The 17,981-nt window shown below is 44.1% G+C and overlaps 1 protein-coding gene and 1 gene segment (V, D, J or C); both read left to right on the top strand.

Moving 5' to 3' along the window:
- LOC114439964 (uncharacterized) overlaps positions 1–17,981 on the top strand; it is a 176,079-nt gene that overhangs the window by 73,870 nt on the left and 84,228 nt on the right. The window lies entirely within an intron of this gene.
- On the top strand, positions 11,411–11,864 carry LOC114439768 (Ig heavy chain V region 914-like). The segment is given in 2 exon segments: positions 11,411–11,464; positions 11,548–11,864. Coding segments are annotated over 2 exon segments (360 nt in total).

Raw genomic sequence — 17,981 nt, 5'->3', positions numbered from 1 at the left:
CATCACTTCCTGTTTTTTAAATCTTCCATCAACATGTGCTTCTGATCAACTCACAGAAACTCTCCAGCATCCACCTGTCTTCTGTTTCCTGTCAGAGAAGCACTGAAGTTTTCATAACAACAAATTCAAATGAATCAATCATTGATCTAATGGTTCATCATGACTCACAGCAACACCTTCTTAATAACAACATTAACAGTCTAATGCTCATTTTTTACTCTGAACTAAGCAGAGTTTTAAAATAGTCTTTGTTGGAACTGATGAAGAGAAACTACAGTTTGAGTCTTATGTGACCTTTGACCCCTGCAGGCTGTTTTCAGGCTGACTTCACTGCTTCTCTTTCAGCCTCTTATCTTATCTTCTCACACTTCCTGTCACAGCACAGTCCGTCCTTCTTTGATGTCCTTCTCTATGCAAAGTGGACGTCCTCACAGCCTCCTATAAAGACTGGACATCTGCATGGATGCAAACTCAGTGTCTTTTTTTGTTGCTCAGCTATAAAGAGCTGAGCTCAGTCTGTGGAGTTCACAGCACGTCAGCTTCACCATCAACCATGTTTCCTGCAGCTCTGCTGCTGCTCTTAGCAGCTGGATGTGAGTCTCTGTACATTCATCACAGTCAGCAGGTTGTAACTTGATCATTGATCACAAAGAGAATGTTCCTTTTTACAGGTGTTAAGTGTGAACAGCTGACACAGCCAGCCTCTGTGACTGTGCAGCCAGGTCAGAGTCTGACCATCACTTGTCAGGTCTCTTATTCTGTAAGTGAGTACAGGACACACTGGATCAGACAGACTGCAGGGAAAGGACTGGAGTGGATCGGTAGTGCACATGTTGGACACACAACACACTACAAAGATTCACTGAAGAACAAGCTAAGCATCGACTTGGACTCTTCCAACAAAAGAGTGACTCTGAAAGGGCAGAATGTGCAGCCTGAAGACTCTGCTGTGTATTACTGTGCCAGAGAGTCACAGTGACACAAACCATCAGCAGAGCGAAACAAAAACCCCTCAGTGCCTGAACACTTGTAACATGAAGCCACCAGAGGAGGCGCTCTCACTCCACTGATCAACTCACCAATATTCATCAGTTTTTTGATCCCTGTTGGTGTCCAGAATTCATCCCATGAAGCAGACACAACTTCAGAGGTCAAAGTTCAGAAAGAAGTCATGAAGTTTCATGTATCATGGTGAAAACATCAAGTTTTGATTCATGACTTTAGTTTCAGAGTAACATGAAGCAACAGAACATTGTACAAACAGGCTTCATGTTGCACAGACGTGCAGCTTCAGGATGATGAACACACTCACTCTGCTGACCATCAGTTCTTGATGAACTGATCACCAGCAGGTGTGTGTTAACACAATGGCAATACAGCAAGACAAAATCAATGGTGTTAGAGAAGCAGCTGTTCCTCTGAAAGGGCTGTAGGTTGTGTTTACCTGATACTAAGACCCACTATGATCATTGTGTGTTATGTTTTACACAACAGTAATGAATAAAGGGAGTACTGACTACTGAACATGACTTTATTTCTTCCTTAAATACATCACATAGCTTCAGTTCCTGAGCAGCACATGTATCTGTGCATGACTTCAAAATAAGAGTCCGATGAGTCTGTGAAACAAAACCTTAGTGTTTCTGTAAGATGTGACTCTGGATGCTGAGATTAAAGTCAAAGTCCTGAGGAGAGAACATATTGAGTGCAGGAACGTTCCAATAAGTGCTGCAGTATGATGAGTAACAGACACAAAGCAGAGGTGCTCTGACTCCACTCAGAGCCACAGTGATGCTTTGATTCATTCTATGCAAACTGGGCCACATTTGTGCAGCTATAAAAACACCAGAGTGTCAGTGAAGCTCACAGTGTGTCAGACTCAACATGTTCTCTGCTGCTCTGCTGCTGCTGTTAGCAGCTGGATCCTGTGAGTCTCTTTGGATTCATCACAGTCAGCAGCTCTTTGTGCACTTCATCATTTCTGACCAAATAGTTTCTTCTTTTTTACAGGTGTGAAGTGTGAACAGCTGACACAGCCAGCCTCTGTGACTGTGCAGCCAGGTCAGAGTCTGACCATCACCTGTCAGGTCTCTTACTCTGTTAGCAGCTACCACACAGCTTGGATCAGACAGCCTGCAGGGAAAGGACTGGAGTGGATCGGAATGAGATATACAGGAGGTTCATACTAGAAAGATTCACTGAAAAACAAGTTCAGCATCGACTTGGACTCTTCCAACAACAGAGCGACTCTGAACGGACAGAATGTGCAGCCTGAAGACTCTGCTGTGTATTACTGTGCCAGATACACACAGTGACACAAACCATCAGCAGAGCTGAACAAAAACTCCTCAGTGCCTGAACACTTGTAACATGAAGCCACCAGAGGAGGTGCTCTCACTCCACTTTAGTATGTATGACTGCTGTAATGATGTCTTCACATGTCTCCATTAAACCTCAGTCAGACAGCTGCACTCTGACTTGATGCAGTTGTTGAAATTCAGGTCCATTGATCTTTGTCTATGACTGCACAAAGATCAAAACAGACAAATCAGAAAAAAAGTCATTTTCTCTGCAATTGTTGTGCAGAATAAAAATGTAGCGTACTTTTATTTTGAAAGGTGGCTGCAGTTCAGTAACCTGATCAAGCAAGACCAAAGTTACAGTTCATATCATTTACATGGAGTCCAAACAATGTGACAGTGGCCGTCTGCAAAGACCAACATCAAGTCCACAGTCCTGAAATGTAAACAAATACCACCAGTTGAACCTGGAACTGCAGCAATGTGAAGCTCGATCTGAGGAGACAGGAGATAAATCAATAATGAATGATGGAATGAGACAAACAGGAACAAAGATGTTGCTGAGTGTTGACAGCTGTGTGAAATGTGGTGTGTTTGTGTTTTAGGAGGAGTCAATGCAAAACTCTGATCAGCTCCATCTTTACAAAGGTGTCACAGAGAGACGGACAGAGACTTCATCACTGACTGCAGAGACAAACGGCTTTCACAATGATCAGACCTCATTATTTCTTCCTCTGTCTCATTTTATCACTTCACTGTGCTGGTAAGGACAACCACTGATTTCTGACTTCCTGACAGAATGACTGCAGTTAACCAGCTGTTTCCATGTCTGCAGGTACTGAGGGTCAAACACTGACTGAGTCTGAACCAGTGCTAAAAAGACCAGGAGACTCACACACACTCACCTGCACAGGGTCTGGATTCACATTCAGCAGCTATGCTATGAACTGGGTCAGACAGGCTCCTGGAAAAGGACTGGAGTGGATTGCATTCATACACACAGGCAGTTCTCATATCTATTACTCCCAGTCAGTGCAGGGCAGGTTCACCATCTCCAGAGACGACTCCAGCAGTAAAGTCTTTCTGCAGATGAACCGTCTGCAGCCTGAAGACTCTGCTGTGTATTACTGTGCCAGAGACCCACAGTGTTTAAAGTGATCAGAGAGGCTGTACAAAAACTCCACAGAAAACCTTTTTATGAACACCTGAAGGTGGCAGCAGAAGAATTTGGAAAACACTGACACACACACAGACACACACATTTACAGTCTTAAAGCAGCAGCTGACGTTGTGGTTCATCACTTCCTGTTTGTTCCATCAACAGGTGCTTTAAGAGTAATGGAGACTGTGACCATATTTGGAACTGGAGGGCGGAGCTGGCTGAGCTCTCATCCATTTACTCAAGATTTCTTTGGACACACATGCTCAGACATCCTTTCATTCTTTCTTCCTCTCTCTCTCTCTCTTCTTCCTCCTTTGTGTGAGTGTCTCTGTGTGGAGATGTCCTCTGTGTCATCTCCTGACTGACAAGGAGGACTACAGTATCAGAGGTCTGGATTTCCTGTGTTTCCTCACAGGACTGGTGATTATCTCTGTGTCTTCCATGTTTGTAGGTTTGCACCTGTGTTTTCCTCTGCCCCCAGTTCAGGCTCAGTCTGCGTCTTGGTTCCGATTCTCAGCATCTTCTCACTGATTTCTTCTCTATCCTTTTGCACATTTGAATCCTTGTTAAACCCTTCTTTCCTCCAGAGGTCATTGACTGTGAGTTTATCTGAACATCATTAACAATACAAAATAAACACTGGTAACACAATCACACTGTGATGAGACAACAACACAACTGTTGTGAAGTATGTGTGTGTTGATGTGTGACTGAACAGCTGATGGACTCGTGGACATCTGTTCAGCACTTTGACCAAATATATCTACAGTCTGTGTGAGGAGGAGTCAATGCAAAACTCAGACGTCTTCCAGCTCTACTTATCTGCCTGCAGAGAGGATGACAGAGGACAGTGGACACACAGTTTAACATGATGGACTGTAGGACAGGACTGCTGCTTCTAACTATCTGCTGGGCAGGTCAAACATACTCACTGATGTTCAGCTCTGTCTTTAAAAAGTGATCCGCTCACAGAGAGGGACTGTTTTCTTCTTTGTCTTGACAGGTGTTGATGGTCAGACTCTGACACAATCTGGAGCAGTGCTGAAAAGTCCCGGAGACTCACACACACTCACCTGCACAGGAGCTGGATTCACATTCAGCAGCTATAATATGGGCTGGTTCAGACAGGCTGCTGGAAAAGGACTGGAGTGGATTGCATTAATTTACACTGATAGTAGCGGCAAATTCTACTCTCAGTCAGTCCAAGGCCGGTTCAGCATCTCCAGAGACAACAACAAACAGCAGGTGTTTCTGCAGATGAGCAGACTGCAGCCTGAAGACTCTGCTGTGTATTACTGTGCCAGAGACTTACAGTGACTGAAGGTGGTTGAACAGCTGTACAAAAACCTGCAGTCGTCTTTTTTTGGTCTCTGACAGACTAAAGTTGGATTAAAGTGTCATAATTCACATATGGAAACAACAATGATACAATAAAACACAAACAAGTTTTTCCTCACATGTTTTCTTCTTCCACATTAAAAACACAATAATACATTTAAATATGAAACTCTGTATGATGGTTCATGACATCTTCATATATCTTCACATGTTTCTGTTTTATCAGCTGCAGTATTTTATGTACATTTAAGTTTTTACAGACTGACATGATCCTGTCTGCTGTCACAGCTTCAGTCTGCAGCCAATAAACCAAAAACATGTGTGTTGATATGAAGCAGACATGTTTTCATGCTGTGCAATAAATATTCAGACTCTTTCATTTGGCTCCAGTCAGAGCGACACTGAAGCTCCACATGTTTGACTGGATGCAAACTCAGTGTCCTCCTTTGTTACTCAGCTATAAAGAGCTGAGCTCAGACTGTGGAGTTCACAGCACGTCAGCTTCACCATCAACCATGTTTCCTGCAGCTCTGCTGCTGCTCTTAGCAGCTGGATGTGAGTCTCTGTACATTCATCACAGTCAGCAGGTTGTACCCTGATCATTGATCACAAAGAGAATGTTGTTTTTTACAGGTGTGAAGAGTGAACAGCTGATACAGCCAGCCTCTGTGACTGTGCAGCCAGGTCAGAGTCTGACCATCACCTGTCAGGTCTTTTATGCTCTTAATGACTCTGCCATTGTGGGCTGTACCAGCAGAGGTCGGGAGGCGGAGTACATGAGTGTGGTGGACAGCTTTGTGGAGTGGTGCGGACAGAACCACCTGCAGCTGAATGTCACAAAGACAAGAGAGCTGGTGGTGGACTTCAGGAAGCACCAGACACTCCCAGACCCAGTCAGCATCAAGGGTACCAACGTGGACATTGTGGACAGCTACAAATACCTGGGTGTCCACATTGACCACAAACTGGACTGGTCCACAAATGCAGAGGCAATATACAGGAAGGGACAGAGTCGCCTGTATCTATTTAGGAGACTCAGGTCCTTTAACGTCTGCCAGACCATGCTGCAGATGTTTTACCACTCGGTGGTCTCCAGCGCCATCTTCTACGCTGTAGTGTGCTGGGGCAGCAGGATGAAGACGGCCGACACCAACAGACTCAACAAGCTCATTAGGAAGGCTGGCTCGGGGCTGGGAGTGGAGCTGGAGTCTGTGGTGGAGGTGACGGAGAGGAGGATACTGAGGAAACTCCTCAGTATTCGTAACAACACGTCTCACCCCCTGCACGACACACTGCTGTCCTACAGGAGCACATTCAGCGGTAGACTGAGACTACCGAAGAGCAGCACAGAACGCCACAGGAGGTCCTTCCTGCCAGTGGCCATCAGACTGTATAACTCCTCCCCTTTCTGTAGGGAGAAGCGCTAGATAATCATGTCATGCATCACTGTCATTCCCTCCACTTGTCTATATTATGTTTACTTAGCACCTTACATCTCCATATTTGTATCCATGTATCATATATTGTGCTCATACTGCGTACTGTACTCTTTTTTTGGATTATAGTGACACTTATACTTATACTCTGTACTTAACTGCATTTATTGTGACTTGATACCTCTGGCACAAGAATTTCCTTCGGGATTAATAAAGTTTTATCTTATCTTATCTTATCTTAACAGCTACTACACAGCTTGGATCAGACAGCCTTCAGGGAAAGGACTGGAGTGGATCGGAAGGAGATATACAGGAGCTTCATACTACAAAGATTCACTAAAGAACAAGTTCAGCATCGACTTGGACTCTTCCAACAAACGAGTGACTCTGAACGGACAGAATGTGCAGCCTGAAGACTCTGCTGTGTATTACTGTGCCAGATACTCACAGTGTTTAAAGTGATCAGAGAGGCTGTACAAAAACTCCACAGAAAACTTTTTTATGAACACCTGAAGGTGGCAGCAGAAGAATTTCACACACACACACAGACACACACATTTACAGTCTTAAAGCAGCAGCTGACGTTGTGGTTCATCACTTCCTGTTTTTAAAGCTTCCATCAACATGTACTTTAACAGAAATGACTCATAATGTTTCTATGATTGATTTTAAAGATCAATATTGAATATATTGATTGTTTACATGATAAACGCTGCAGAGCAGAATCAATACATCTACTTTGTGTCTGAGATGAAGCAGCTGAAAAAACATCTGATCATTGAAATTCTTCAATATATTTAAAGTTATGAAATGAAGATGAAAATGTGCAGAAATTTGCATGAGCTGAGGAGTGTTTCTCTTTGAGGAGGAGGAGTCGATGCAAAGCTCTGACCTCTTCCATCTTTTCATGTGTTGCTGCAGAGTTTAAGACTGAATCACTGACACACACACAGTGTAGAGTGAGCAGAGACAAACAGCTTTAGGTTGTTGTGTGTGTGTGTCAGAGGAGCTGACTTCATCCAACATGTTGTGTGCAGTTGTGATGCTGCTGCTGGCAGCTGGATCCTGTGAGCAGCTTTCAGTGGATTCATACACACATTAGAAATATCCAGCTGAATGATGGAGATAATGTTGATTTGTGTTTCCACAGGTGTGCACAGTGTCCAACTCATCCAGCCAGACTCAGGTTGTGCATCCTGGACAGACTCTGACCATCACCTGTCAGGTGTCTGGTTATTCTCTGACTGATGGCAGCTATGCAACAGGCTGGATCAGACAGCGTGAGGGAAAAGGACTGGAGTGGATTTTACATCGGTGGGGTGGAGGAGACTTTGACCAAAATAATGCTCTGAAGAACAAGTTTAAGTACAACACATACACTTCCAGCAGTTCAGTGAAATTAACAGGAGAGAACCTGCATCCTGAAGACTCTGGAGTGTATTACTGTGTGCGTGGGAGCAGCTGGTGGCTCCACAGTGACACAAACCATCAGCAGGGCTGAACAAAAACCCCTCAGTGCCTGAACACTTGTAACATGAAGCCACCAGAGGAGGCGCTCTCACTCCACTGATCAACTCACATCAGTACAATAAATGTGCTATTTTGTAATTTACAGAGACTGTTTCCATGTCTGCAGGTACTGAGGGTCAAACACTGACTGAGTCTGAACCAGTGCTGAAAAGACCAGGAGACTCACACACACTCACCTGTACATATGCAGGGTTTAGTGGAGATCCTTACATAGCTTGGATCAGACAGGCTGCTTGAAAAGGGCTGGAGTGGATTGCTGTTATCTATACTACTAGCACTTATTACTCTCAGTCAGTCCAAGGCCGGTTCACCATCTCCAGAGACAACAGCAAACAGCAGGTGTATCTGCAGATGAGCAGACTGCAGCCTGAAGACTCTGCTGTGTATTACTGTGCCAGAGACTCACAGTGACACAAACCATCAGCAGAGCTGAACAAAAACCCCTCAGTGCCTGAACACTTGTAACATGAAGCCACCAGAGGAGGCGCTCTCACTCCACTGATCAACACACAGAATCTCTCCAGCATCCATCTGTCTTCTGTTTCCTGTCAGAGAAGCACTGAAGTGTTTCATAACAACAAATTCAAATGAATCAATCATTGATCTAATGGTTCATCATGACTCACAGCAACACCTTCTTAATTACAAAATAAACAGTCTAATGTTCATTTGTTCCTCTGAACTAAGCAGAGTTTTAAATAGTCTCACATTTGTTGGAACTGATGAAGAGAAACTACAGTTTGAGTCTCTTGTGACCTTTGACCCCTGCAGGCTGTTTTCAGGCTGACTTCACTGCTTCTCTTTCAGCCTCTTATCTTGGTCTCTGTAAGTGCTGCTGTACATGCTGCAGCTTGTTGGTTTCAGGACAGTCTGGACTCTGCAGATGTTCCATCATTTCATATCATCACACATGTACAGCTGTATATGAGCCTTTATGTTAAGGACACAGTAATGAAAACACACTTCCTGTCACAGCACAGTCCGTCCTTCTTTGATGTCCTTCTCTATGCAAAGTGGACGTCCTCACAGCCTCCTATAAAGACTGGACATCTGCATGGATGCAAACTCAGTGTCCTCCTTTGTTACTCAGCTATAAAGAGCTGAGCTCAGACTGTGGAGTTCACAGCACGTCAGCTTCACCATCAACCATGTTTCCTGCAGCTCTGCTGCTGCTCTTAGCAGCTGGATGTGAGTCTCTGTACATTCATCACAGTCAGCAGGTTGCAACCTGATCATTGATCACAAAGAGAATGTTCTTTTTTACAGGTGTGAAGTGTGAACAGCTGACACAGCCAGCCTCTGTGACTGTGCAGCCAGGTCAGAGTCTGACCATCACCTGTCTGGACTGGAGGACTGGAGTCATGTACTTTAACAGAAATGACTCATAATGTTTCTATGATTGATTTTAAAGATCAATATTGAATATATTGAGATTGTTTAAATGATAAATACTGCAGAGCAGAATCAATACATCTGCTTTGTGTCTGAGATGAAGCAGCTGAAAAAACATCTGATCATTGAAATTCTTCAATATATTTAAAGTCATGAAATGAAGATGAAAATGTGCAGAAATTTGCATGAGCTGAGGAGTGTTTCTCTTTGAGGAGGAGGAGTCGATGCAAAGCTCTGACCTCTTCCATCCTTTCATGTGTTGCTGCAGAGTTTAAGACTGAATCACTGACACACACACACAGTGTAGAGTGAGCAGAGACAAACAGCTTTAAGTTGTTGTATGTGTGTGTCAGAGGAGCTGTCTTCATCCAACATGTTGTGTGCAGCTGTGATGCTGCTGCCGGCAGCTGGATCCTGTGAGCAGCTTTCAGTGGATTCATACACACATTAGAAATATTCAGCTGAATGATGGAGATAATGTTGATTTGTGTTTCCACAGGTGTGCACAGTGTCCAACTCATCCAGCCAGACTCACAGGTTGTGCAGCCTGGACAGACTCTGACCATCACCTGTCAGGTGTCTGGTTATTCTCTGACTGACGACAGCTATGCAACAGCTTGGATCAGACAGCGTGAGGGGAAAGGACTGGAGTGGATTTTTCATATGTGGGGTGGAGGAACTTTTCGACAAAATGAAGCTTTAAAGAACAAGTTCACCTACAGCAGAGACACTTCTGCTGGAAGAGTGACTATAACAGGACAGAATGTGCAGCCTGAAGACTCTGCTGTGTATTACTGTGCCAGAGTTAGAGACTCACAGTGACACAAACCATCAGCAGAGCTGAACAAAAACCCCTCAGTGCCTGAACACTTGTAACATGAAGCCACCAGAGGAGGCGCTCTCACTCCACTGATCAACTCACAGCAGTACAATAAATGTGGTAGTTTGTAATTTACAGAGGTTGTTTGTGTGTCTTGTGTCATTTTAAGGACACACTAACAGTGTGTGTGAGTCCTCGACTCTTTTAAAGTTTCAAGCTGACATCAAACACAGTCCAGCAGAGGAAAAGAGCTTCACATGTCTAAACTCTGTGTCAGGTCTTAAGGAGATAAATACTGGATGACCAACCTGAGGTCATTGTTTTTGGACCCAAACATCTTAAGTCTAAATTATCTGATAACATTGTCTCTGTGGATGGCATTACCTTGGCCTCCAGTACGACTGTGAGGAACCTCGGAGTTATCTTTGATCAGGACATGTTGTTTATCCCTCATATTCAACAGGTCTCTGAGACCACCTTCTTTCTCCTCCATAGCATTGCTAAGATCAAGAGCATCCTCTCAGAGTGATGCTGATAAATCTCATCCATGCATTTGTCACTTTTAGGCCGGACTACTGTAACTCACTATTACCAGGAAGTCCAGCATGAAGCTGATGCAGAATTCTGAAAAAAGTCAATTTTTTGTTTTGAACAAACACATTAAATCACATTCAGATGTGAACACACGTGAAATGTGGCTCGTGATGTTTCATACTTGGTGCTTGAAGCTTGTTGTCAGTTTAGTTTTAATGACCGTGACTCAATGACTCAACAGAGTGACTCTGAACGGACAGAATGTGCAGCCTGAAGACTCTGCTGTGTATTACTGTGCCCGGAGATACTCACAGTGTTTAAAGTGATCAGAGAGGCTGTACAAAAACTCCACAGAAAACCTTTTTATGAACACCTGAAGGTGGCAGCTGAAGAATTTGGAAAACAGTGAAACACACACAGAGACACACATTTAGTCTTAAAGCAGCAGCTGACATTGTGGTTCATCACTTCCAGTTTTTTAAAGCTTCCATCAACATGTGCTTTAACAGAAATGACTCATAATGTTTCTATGATTGATTTTAAAGATCAATATTGAATATATTGAGATTGTTTACATGATATAAAGGCCACCAAACGCTGCAGAGTAGAATCAATACATCTGCTTTGTGTATGAGATGCAGAAGCTGAAAAAACATCTGATTATTAAAATTCTTCAATATATTTAAAGTCATGAAATGAAGATGAAAATGTGCAGAAATTTGCATGAGCTGAGGAGTGTTGCTCTTTGAGGAGGAGGAGTCGATGCAAAGCTCTGACCTCTTCCATCTTTTCATGTGTTGCTGCAGAGTTTAAGACTGAATCACTGACACACACACAGTGTAGAGTGATCAGAGACAAACAGCTTTAAGTTGTTGTGTGTGTGTGTCAGAGGAGCTGACTTCATCCAACATGTTGTGTGCAGCTGTGATGCTGCTGCTGGCAGCTGGATCCTGTGAGCAGCTTTCAGTGGATTCATACACACATTAGAAATATTCAGCTGAATGATGGAGATAATGTTGATTTGTGTTTCCATAGGTGTGCACAGTGTCCAACTCATCCAGCCAGACTCACAGGTTGTGCAGCCTGGACAGACTCTGACCATCACCTGTCAGGTGTCTGGTTATTCTCTGACTGATAACAGCTATGCAACAGGCTGGATCAGACAGCGTGAGGGGAAAGGACTGGAGTGGATTGCATTGATAGGCAGTGGTGGCAGCACTTACTATTCTCAGTCAGTCCAAGGCCGGTTCAGCATCTCCAGAGACAACTACAAACAGCAGGTGTATCTGCAGATGAGCAGACTGCAGCCTGAAGACTCTGCTGTGTATTACTGTGCCAGATACTCACAGTGACTGAAGATGGTTGAACAGCTGTACAAAAACCTGCAGCTCTTGTGTTTGTTGTGTTGATGGATCCTGAGCAGGAATTATTGTTTGATTTGACTTTGACCCGCTGTCTTTAATCAAACTGAGCTGAAAATAAAAACATCACCATCCAACAAAGACGTTTGAACACACAGTTTACATGAAGGTCTCACAGTGAGAGTCACACAACACAACAACGTTTGTCATGTGACTGCTGCTGTGTGTTTGCTGCTTTGATGAAATATGTTGGTGGATTCAGTGAATGAAGAGAAAGTGTTTCCATGTGTCAAATTTCTGAGCTTTGCTTCATCAGAATAAAAGAAAGTGACACAAGTTTCATTTTCTCTCAGTACATGAAGGATGTGAGACATTTTGATTCATCTATTTAAGATGGACAAAATATGTTTCATGTTTTCATGTCAGAGGACAGAAAACATTCAAAAAGTTCAACCTGAGGAATCATTAGTCAGACATTGAACACGTTCTCCTGCTCTTCTTATACAAATGTGCTGTTCTCTGTTGAGCCTGTAGAGGGCAGTCTATTCAAACTCTTCCTCTTATAAACTCAGCAGCTCTCACACACACTGAGACAGAGTCCAACAGTCTGAAGTCCAGTGTTCCTCTCAGCATGGAGCAGACTGTAGTCTGGAGTTGTTGTTTGCAGTCAGTCTTCACGGTGAGAAAATCCATCCTGCTTTGTGTCCTCTGATTTCTGCTGCTGGATGCTGATCATCATCTGTTGTGTTTGCAGGAGTTTGCAGTGAGATCAGACTGCAGCAGACCCCCTCTGAGCTGAAAAGACCTGGAGACACAGTGAAGATGTCCTGTGTCATATCAGGATTCACCATGACAGAGTACTATATTCACTGGATGCAGCAGAAACCAGGGAAAGCTCTGGAGTGGATTGGGAGGATGAACGCAGGAAGAAACTCTGCGAGCTACAGCAGCTCCTTTCAGAGTCGTTTCTCCATGACTGAAGATGTTTCCAGCAGCACTCAGTACCTCCAGATCAGCAGGCTGACAGCAGAAGATTCTGCTGTTTACTTCTGTGCTCGACACACAGTGACTGAAGAGAGCAGAGCAGCTGTACAAAAACCTCCACACACACACACATGTGACCTCAGAGACACTTCTATCCACATGTTCACACACTTCATGATGTTCCATCACTCAGACCTCATTGTAAACATCACAGAGGACACATGAAGTTACTTTAAAAAGAGGAAGAGGCTGAAAGTGTTTTATTGACTGTGAGTTTATCTGAACATCATTAACAATACAAAATAAACACTGGAAACACAATCACACTGTGGTGAGACAACAACACAACTGTTGTGAAGTATGTGTGTGTTGATGTGTGACTGAACAGCTGATGGACTCGTGGACATCTGTTCAGCACTTTGACCAAATATATCTACAGTCTGTGTGAGGAGGAGTCAATGCAAAACTCAGACGTCTTCCAGCTCTACTTATCTGCCTGCAGAGAGAATGACAGAGGACAGTGGACACACAGTTTTAACATGATGGACTGTAGGACAGGACTGCTGCTTCTAACTATCTGCTGGGCAGGTCAAACATACTCACTGATGTTCAGCTCTGTCTTTAAAAAGTGATCAGCTCACAGAGAGGGAGTGTTTTCTTCTTTGTCTTGACAGGTGTTGATGGTCAGACTCTGACACAATCTGAAGCAGTGCTGAAAAGTCCTGGAGACTCACACACACTCACCTGTACAGGAGCTGGATTCTCATTCAGCAGCTACTGGATGCACTGGATAAGACAGGCTGTTGGAAAAGAACTGGAGTGGATTGCATGGGTCCATGCTAATGGTGGCAGCAGGTACTACTCTCAGTCAGTCCAAGGCCGGTTCAGCATCTCCAGAGACAACAACAAACAGCAGTTGTATCTGCAGATGAGCAGACTGCAGCCTGAAGACTCTGCTGTGTATTACTGTGCCAGAGAGTCACAGTGACACAAACCATCAGCAGAGCTGAACAAAAACCCCTCAGTGCCTGAACACTTGTAACATGAAGCCACCAGAGGAGGCGCTCTCACTCCACTGATCAACTCACAGAAACTCTCCAGCATCCATCTGTCTTCTGTTTCCTGTCAGAGAAGCACTGAAGTGTTTCATAGTAACAGATTTAACCATTTTATTTGTTGTTCCTTAATCAGGCAGAGTAAGCGCCTCCCTCGTGGGGACAGCAGCCTAAGCAGGAAAACCCAGAACTCCACCTCCACCAGCTCACCAGGAGAACACTCAGAGGTTCTGATGCCAGCTGAGAGATCTAATCCCTCCACCATGTCCTGGGTCTGACCTGGAGTATCCAATCAAAATAAACACACAGAACACCACATCAGGGAGGGGTCTGTGGGATCAGTAGGACTCCTTCTTCACCTTGACACCCTCTCACCTCAAGTGTCCAACACATGGTTCTTAAATTGTTTCACAACAGACATGTTTACTTTGCAGCTCTGCATCACATGATCATCAAATAACCTTCTTATTACTGTAACAGTAACATGAAGCAACAGGACACTGTGCAAACAGCCAGCATGTTATTCACACAGCACATTTCCTCATCACAGAGAATCAGTGTCAGGACATGAGCCCCTCCCTCCTCCTGACGTCCTGATGCAAATCTTGAGTGTGTGCAGTGTACTTGTGTCCTGCTGAGTGCTCTGGTTCTCTGTGTGGAGCATCAGAGGTCAGACGTGCAGCCTCAGGATGATGAACACACTCACTCTGCTGCTGCTCGCTCTCTCTCTGCCCTGTGAGTCCTCCTGCTTCCTCCTCTTCCTCCTCCTATCAGAGCACATTTGGAGCCTCGCTCTGTCACTGACAGCACAACAAGCTTCCCAGATGACCGTCTGACTTTCCTCTCTGCTTCCTGTCTCACTTTGTCCTCAGCAGGTTGTACAGGTCAGAGTATGGAGTCCATTCCTTCCAGTTCAGTGGTCAAACAGCCCGGAGAGACTCTCAGTCTCTCCTGCAGAGGATCTGGATTTGATTTTAGTTGTTGTTATATGCACTGGATCAGACAAGCTGCAGGACAACCACTGGAATGGATCGGGTTTGGTTCCAATACCCCCAGCAACAACCGATATGCGAGCAGTGTGAGTGGACGTGCAGAAATTAACAAAGATACAAGTAACAGCATGGTGCATCTGAGACTGAACAACTTACAGCCTGAAGACTCTGCTGTGTATTACTGTGCGAAAGACTCACAGTGTTTAAAGTGATCAGAGAGGCTGTACAAAAACATCAACAGTTGTTTCCACAGGAACCTACAGGGGGCAGTAGAAGCTCTGATACATGTTGTTGAGCACACTGACACATAAAGAGTGAGAACAGGAGGCAGCTGATGATGTGCTTTGTGACTGTTTATTTCTAAAGTGTGTGTTTTTCTTCCATTGAGCACAGCTGTTAAATAAAGTGTATAAATGAACACATGAGTCAGAACCATTTGCTCAAAGCAGATCATTGATGAAGACCCACCTCCAACTTGACCTCCTCTGTCTGACCTACAGCACATTTCACTACAGCCATACATATCCTGAACCACTCTGATGTACTTCTCTTTAACTCCTGACTTCCTCATAGAGACCACAGCTCCTCTCTCAGCAGCCTGTCATGTTCTTTCCCTAAATCCACAATGACACAATGCAGCTCCTTCTGACCATCCGAGCAAAAATTGCATCAGTAATTCTCTGTCTGAGCATGAAGCCATGCTGCTGCATTATACTACTGTTTCCCACCACTTCATTGTGTGGCTCATCAACTCATCAACATTTTAGAGCAAAGCTGCTGATGTTTTTCCAGCAGCAGCATGATTGATGTGAACTTTGGATCATCAGCTGGACAGTGTAAACCCAGTGTTCATCCTCCTTCAGCTCTTCAGTGAACATGTGTCTCTGTATCTGCTGATGCTCCTCTGTGTTCACCAGCTAGCTGCTAGCTGTGTGTTAGTCCAGGAAACTGTGTCAATCCAGGAGGAGCTGCAGACTGCAGTCATCACTCTGAGCATCCCCTCTCACCTTTGTCCACAGTGTCATCAGATGAAGGGTTAAATTAAAGAGACTGACGTGCTCCTCTTGGTGGAGGAGGAGTGAATGCAAAGCTGTTCTCTCTTTATATGTGCTGCAGAGCTCAGTGTAACATGCACAGTGCAGACTGAACTAAGACTTTCACCATGATCACACCTCTGATTTTATACATCGTGTTTTGTGCTGCAGCTGGTGAGGACAAAATACATTCTGCTGGACAAAGACATTGTTTAGAAGACACTGTGCTAACCAGCTGTTTCCATGTCTGCAGGTACTGAGGGTCAAACACTGACTGAGTCTGGACCAGCGCTGAAAAGACCAGGAGACTCACACACACTCACCTGTACAGCATCTGGATTTGATTTTGGTGGCTATTGGATGGCCTGGATCAGACAAACTGCTGGAAAAGGACTGGAGTGGATCGCATCCATCAGCAGTGGCAGTGGTAGCAGCAAGTTCTATTCTCAGTCAGTCCAAGGCCGGTTCAGCGTCTCCAGAGACAACAGCAAACAGCAGGTGTATCTGCAGATGAGCAGACTGCAGCCTGAAGACTCTGCTGTGTATTACTGTGCCAGATACTCACAGTGACTGAAGGTGGTTGAACAGCTGTACAAAAACCTGCAGTCATCTTTCCTTGGTCTCTGACAGCCTCTGAAGTTTGATTAAAGTGTCATAGTTCACATGTGGAAACAACAATGATACAATAACACACAAACTTTTAGCTTTTCTTAGCTTTCTTGTTTTCTTTTTATTTGTTTTCTACATTAAAAACACAATAATACATTTAAATATTAAACTCTGTATGATGGTTCATGACATCTTCATATATCTTCACATGTTTCTGTTTTATGTGTTGCTGCAGTATTTTATGTACATTTAAGTTTCACACAGTGTAGAGTGAGCAGAGACAAACAGCTTTAAGTTGTTGTGTGTGTGTGTCAGAGGAGCTGCCTTCATCCAACATGTTGTGTGCAGCTGTGATGCTGCTGCTGGCAGCTGGATCCTGTGAGCAGCTTTCAGTGGATTCATACACACATTAGAAATGTTCAGCTGAATGATGGAGATAATGTTGATTTGTGTTTCCACAAGTGTGCACAGTGTCCAACTCATCCAGCCAGACTCACAGGTTGTGCAGCCTGGACAGACTCTGACCATCACCTGTCAGGTGTCTGGTTATTCTCTGACTGATAACAGCTATGCAACAGCTTGGATCAGACAGCGTGAGGGGAAAGGACTGGAGTGGATTTTTCATATGTGGGGTGGAGGAACTTTTCGACAAAACAAAGTGTCTGAGTGTCTGAGTCCTTGACTCTTTTAAAGTTTCATGCTGACATCAAACACAGTCCAGCAGAGGAAAAGAGCTTCACATGTCTAAACTCTGTGTCAGGTCTTAAGGAGATAAATACTGGATGACCAACCTGAGGTCATTGTTTTTGGACCCAAACATCTTAAGTCTAAAATATCTGATACATTGTTTCTGTGGATGGCATTACCTTGGCCTCCAGTACGACTGTGAGGAACCTCGGAGTTATCTTTGATCAGGACATGTTGTTTTATCCCTCATATTCAAAAGGTCTCTGAGACCTTCTTTCTCCTCCATAGCATTGCTAAGATCAGGAGCATCCTCTCAGAGTGATTTTGATAAATCTCATCCATGCATTTGTCACTTTTAGGCCGGACTACTGTAACTCACTATTACCAGGAAGTCCAGCATAAAGCTGATCTAGAATTCTGGAAAAAGTCAATTTATTGTTTTGAACAAACACATTAAATCACATTCAGATGTGAACACACATGAAATGTGGCTCGTGATGTTTCATACTTGGTGCTTGAAGCTTGTTGTCAGTTTAGTTTTAATGAATGTCTTCCAGCAGCCATCACTGTGTAAAGATCTTAGTCACCTCCACACATTTAGAAAGAGCTGCTGTGACTGCAGGGATGTTCAACTAAGTGCTGCATTATGATGAGGAACAGACAAAAAGCAGAGGTGCTCTGACTCCACTTACAGCCACAGTGATGCTTTGATTCATTCTATGCAAACTGGGCCACATTTGTGCAGCT

This window comes from Parambassis ranga, chromosome 8, assembly GCF_900634625.1.
Source record: "Parambassis ranga chromosome 8, fParRan2.1, whole genome shotgun sequence".
Lineage (NCBI taxonomy): Eukaryota > Metazoa > Chordata > Actinopteri > Ambassidae > Parambassis > Parambassis ranga.
This window is presented reverse-complemented; position numbering and strand designations above follow the sequence as displayed.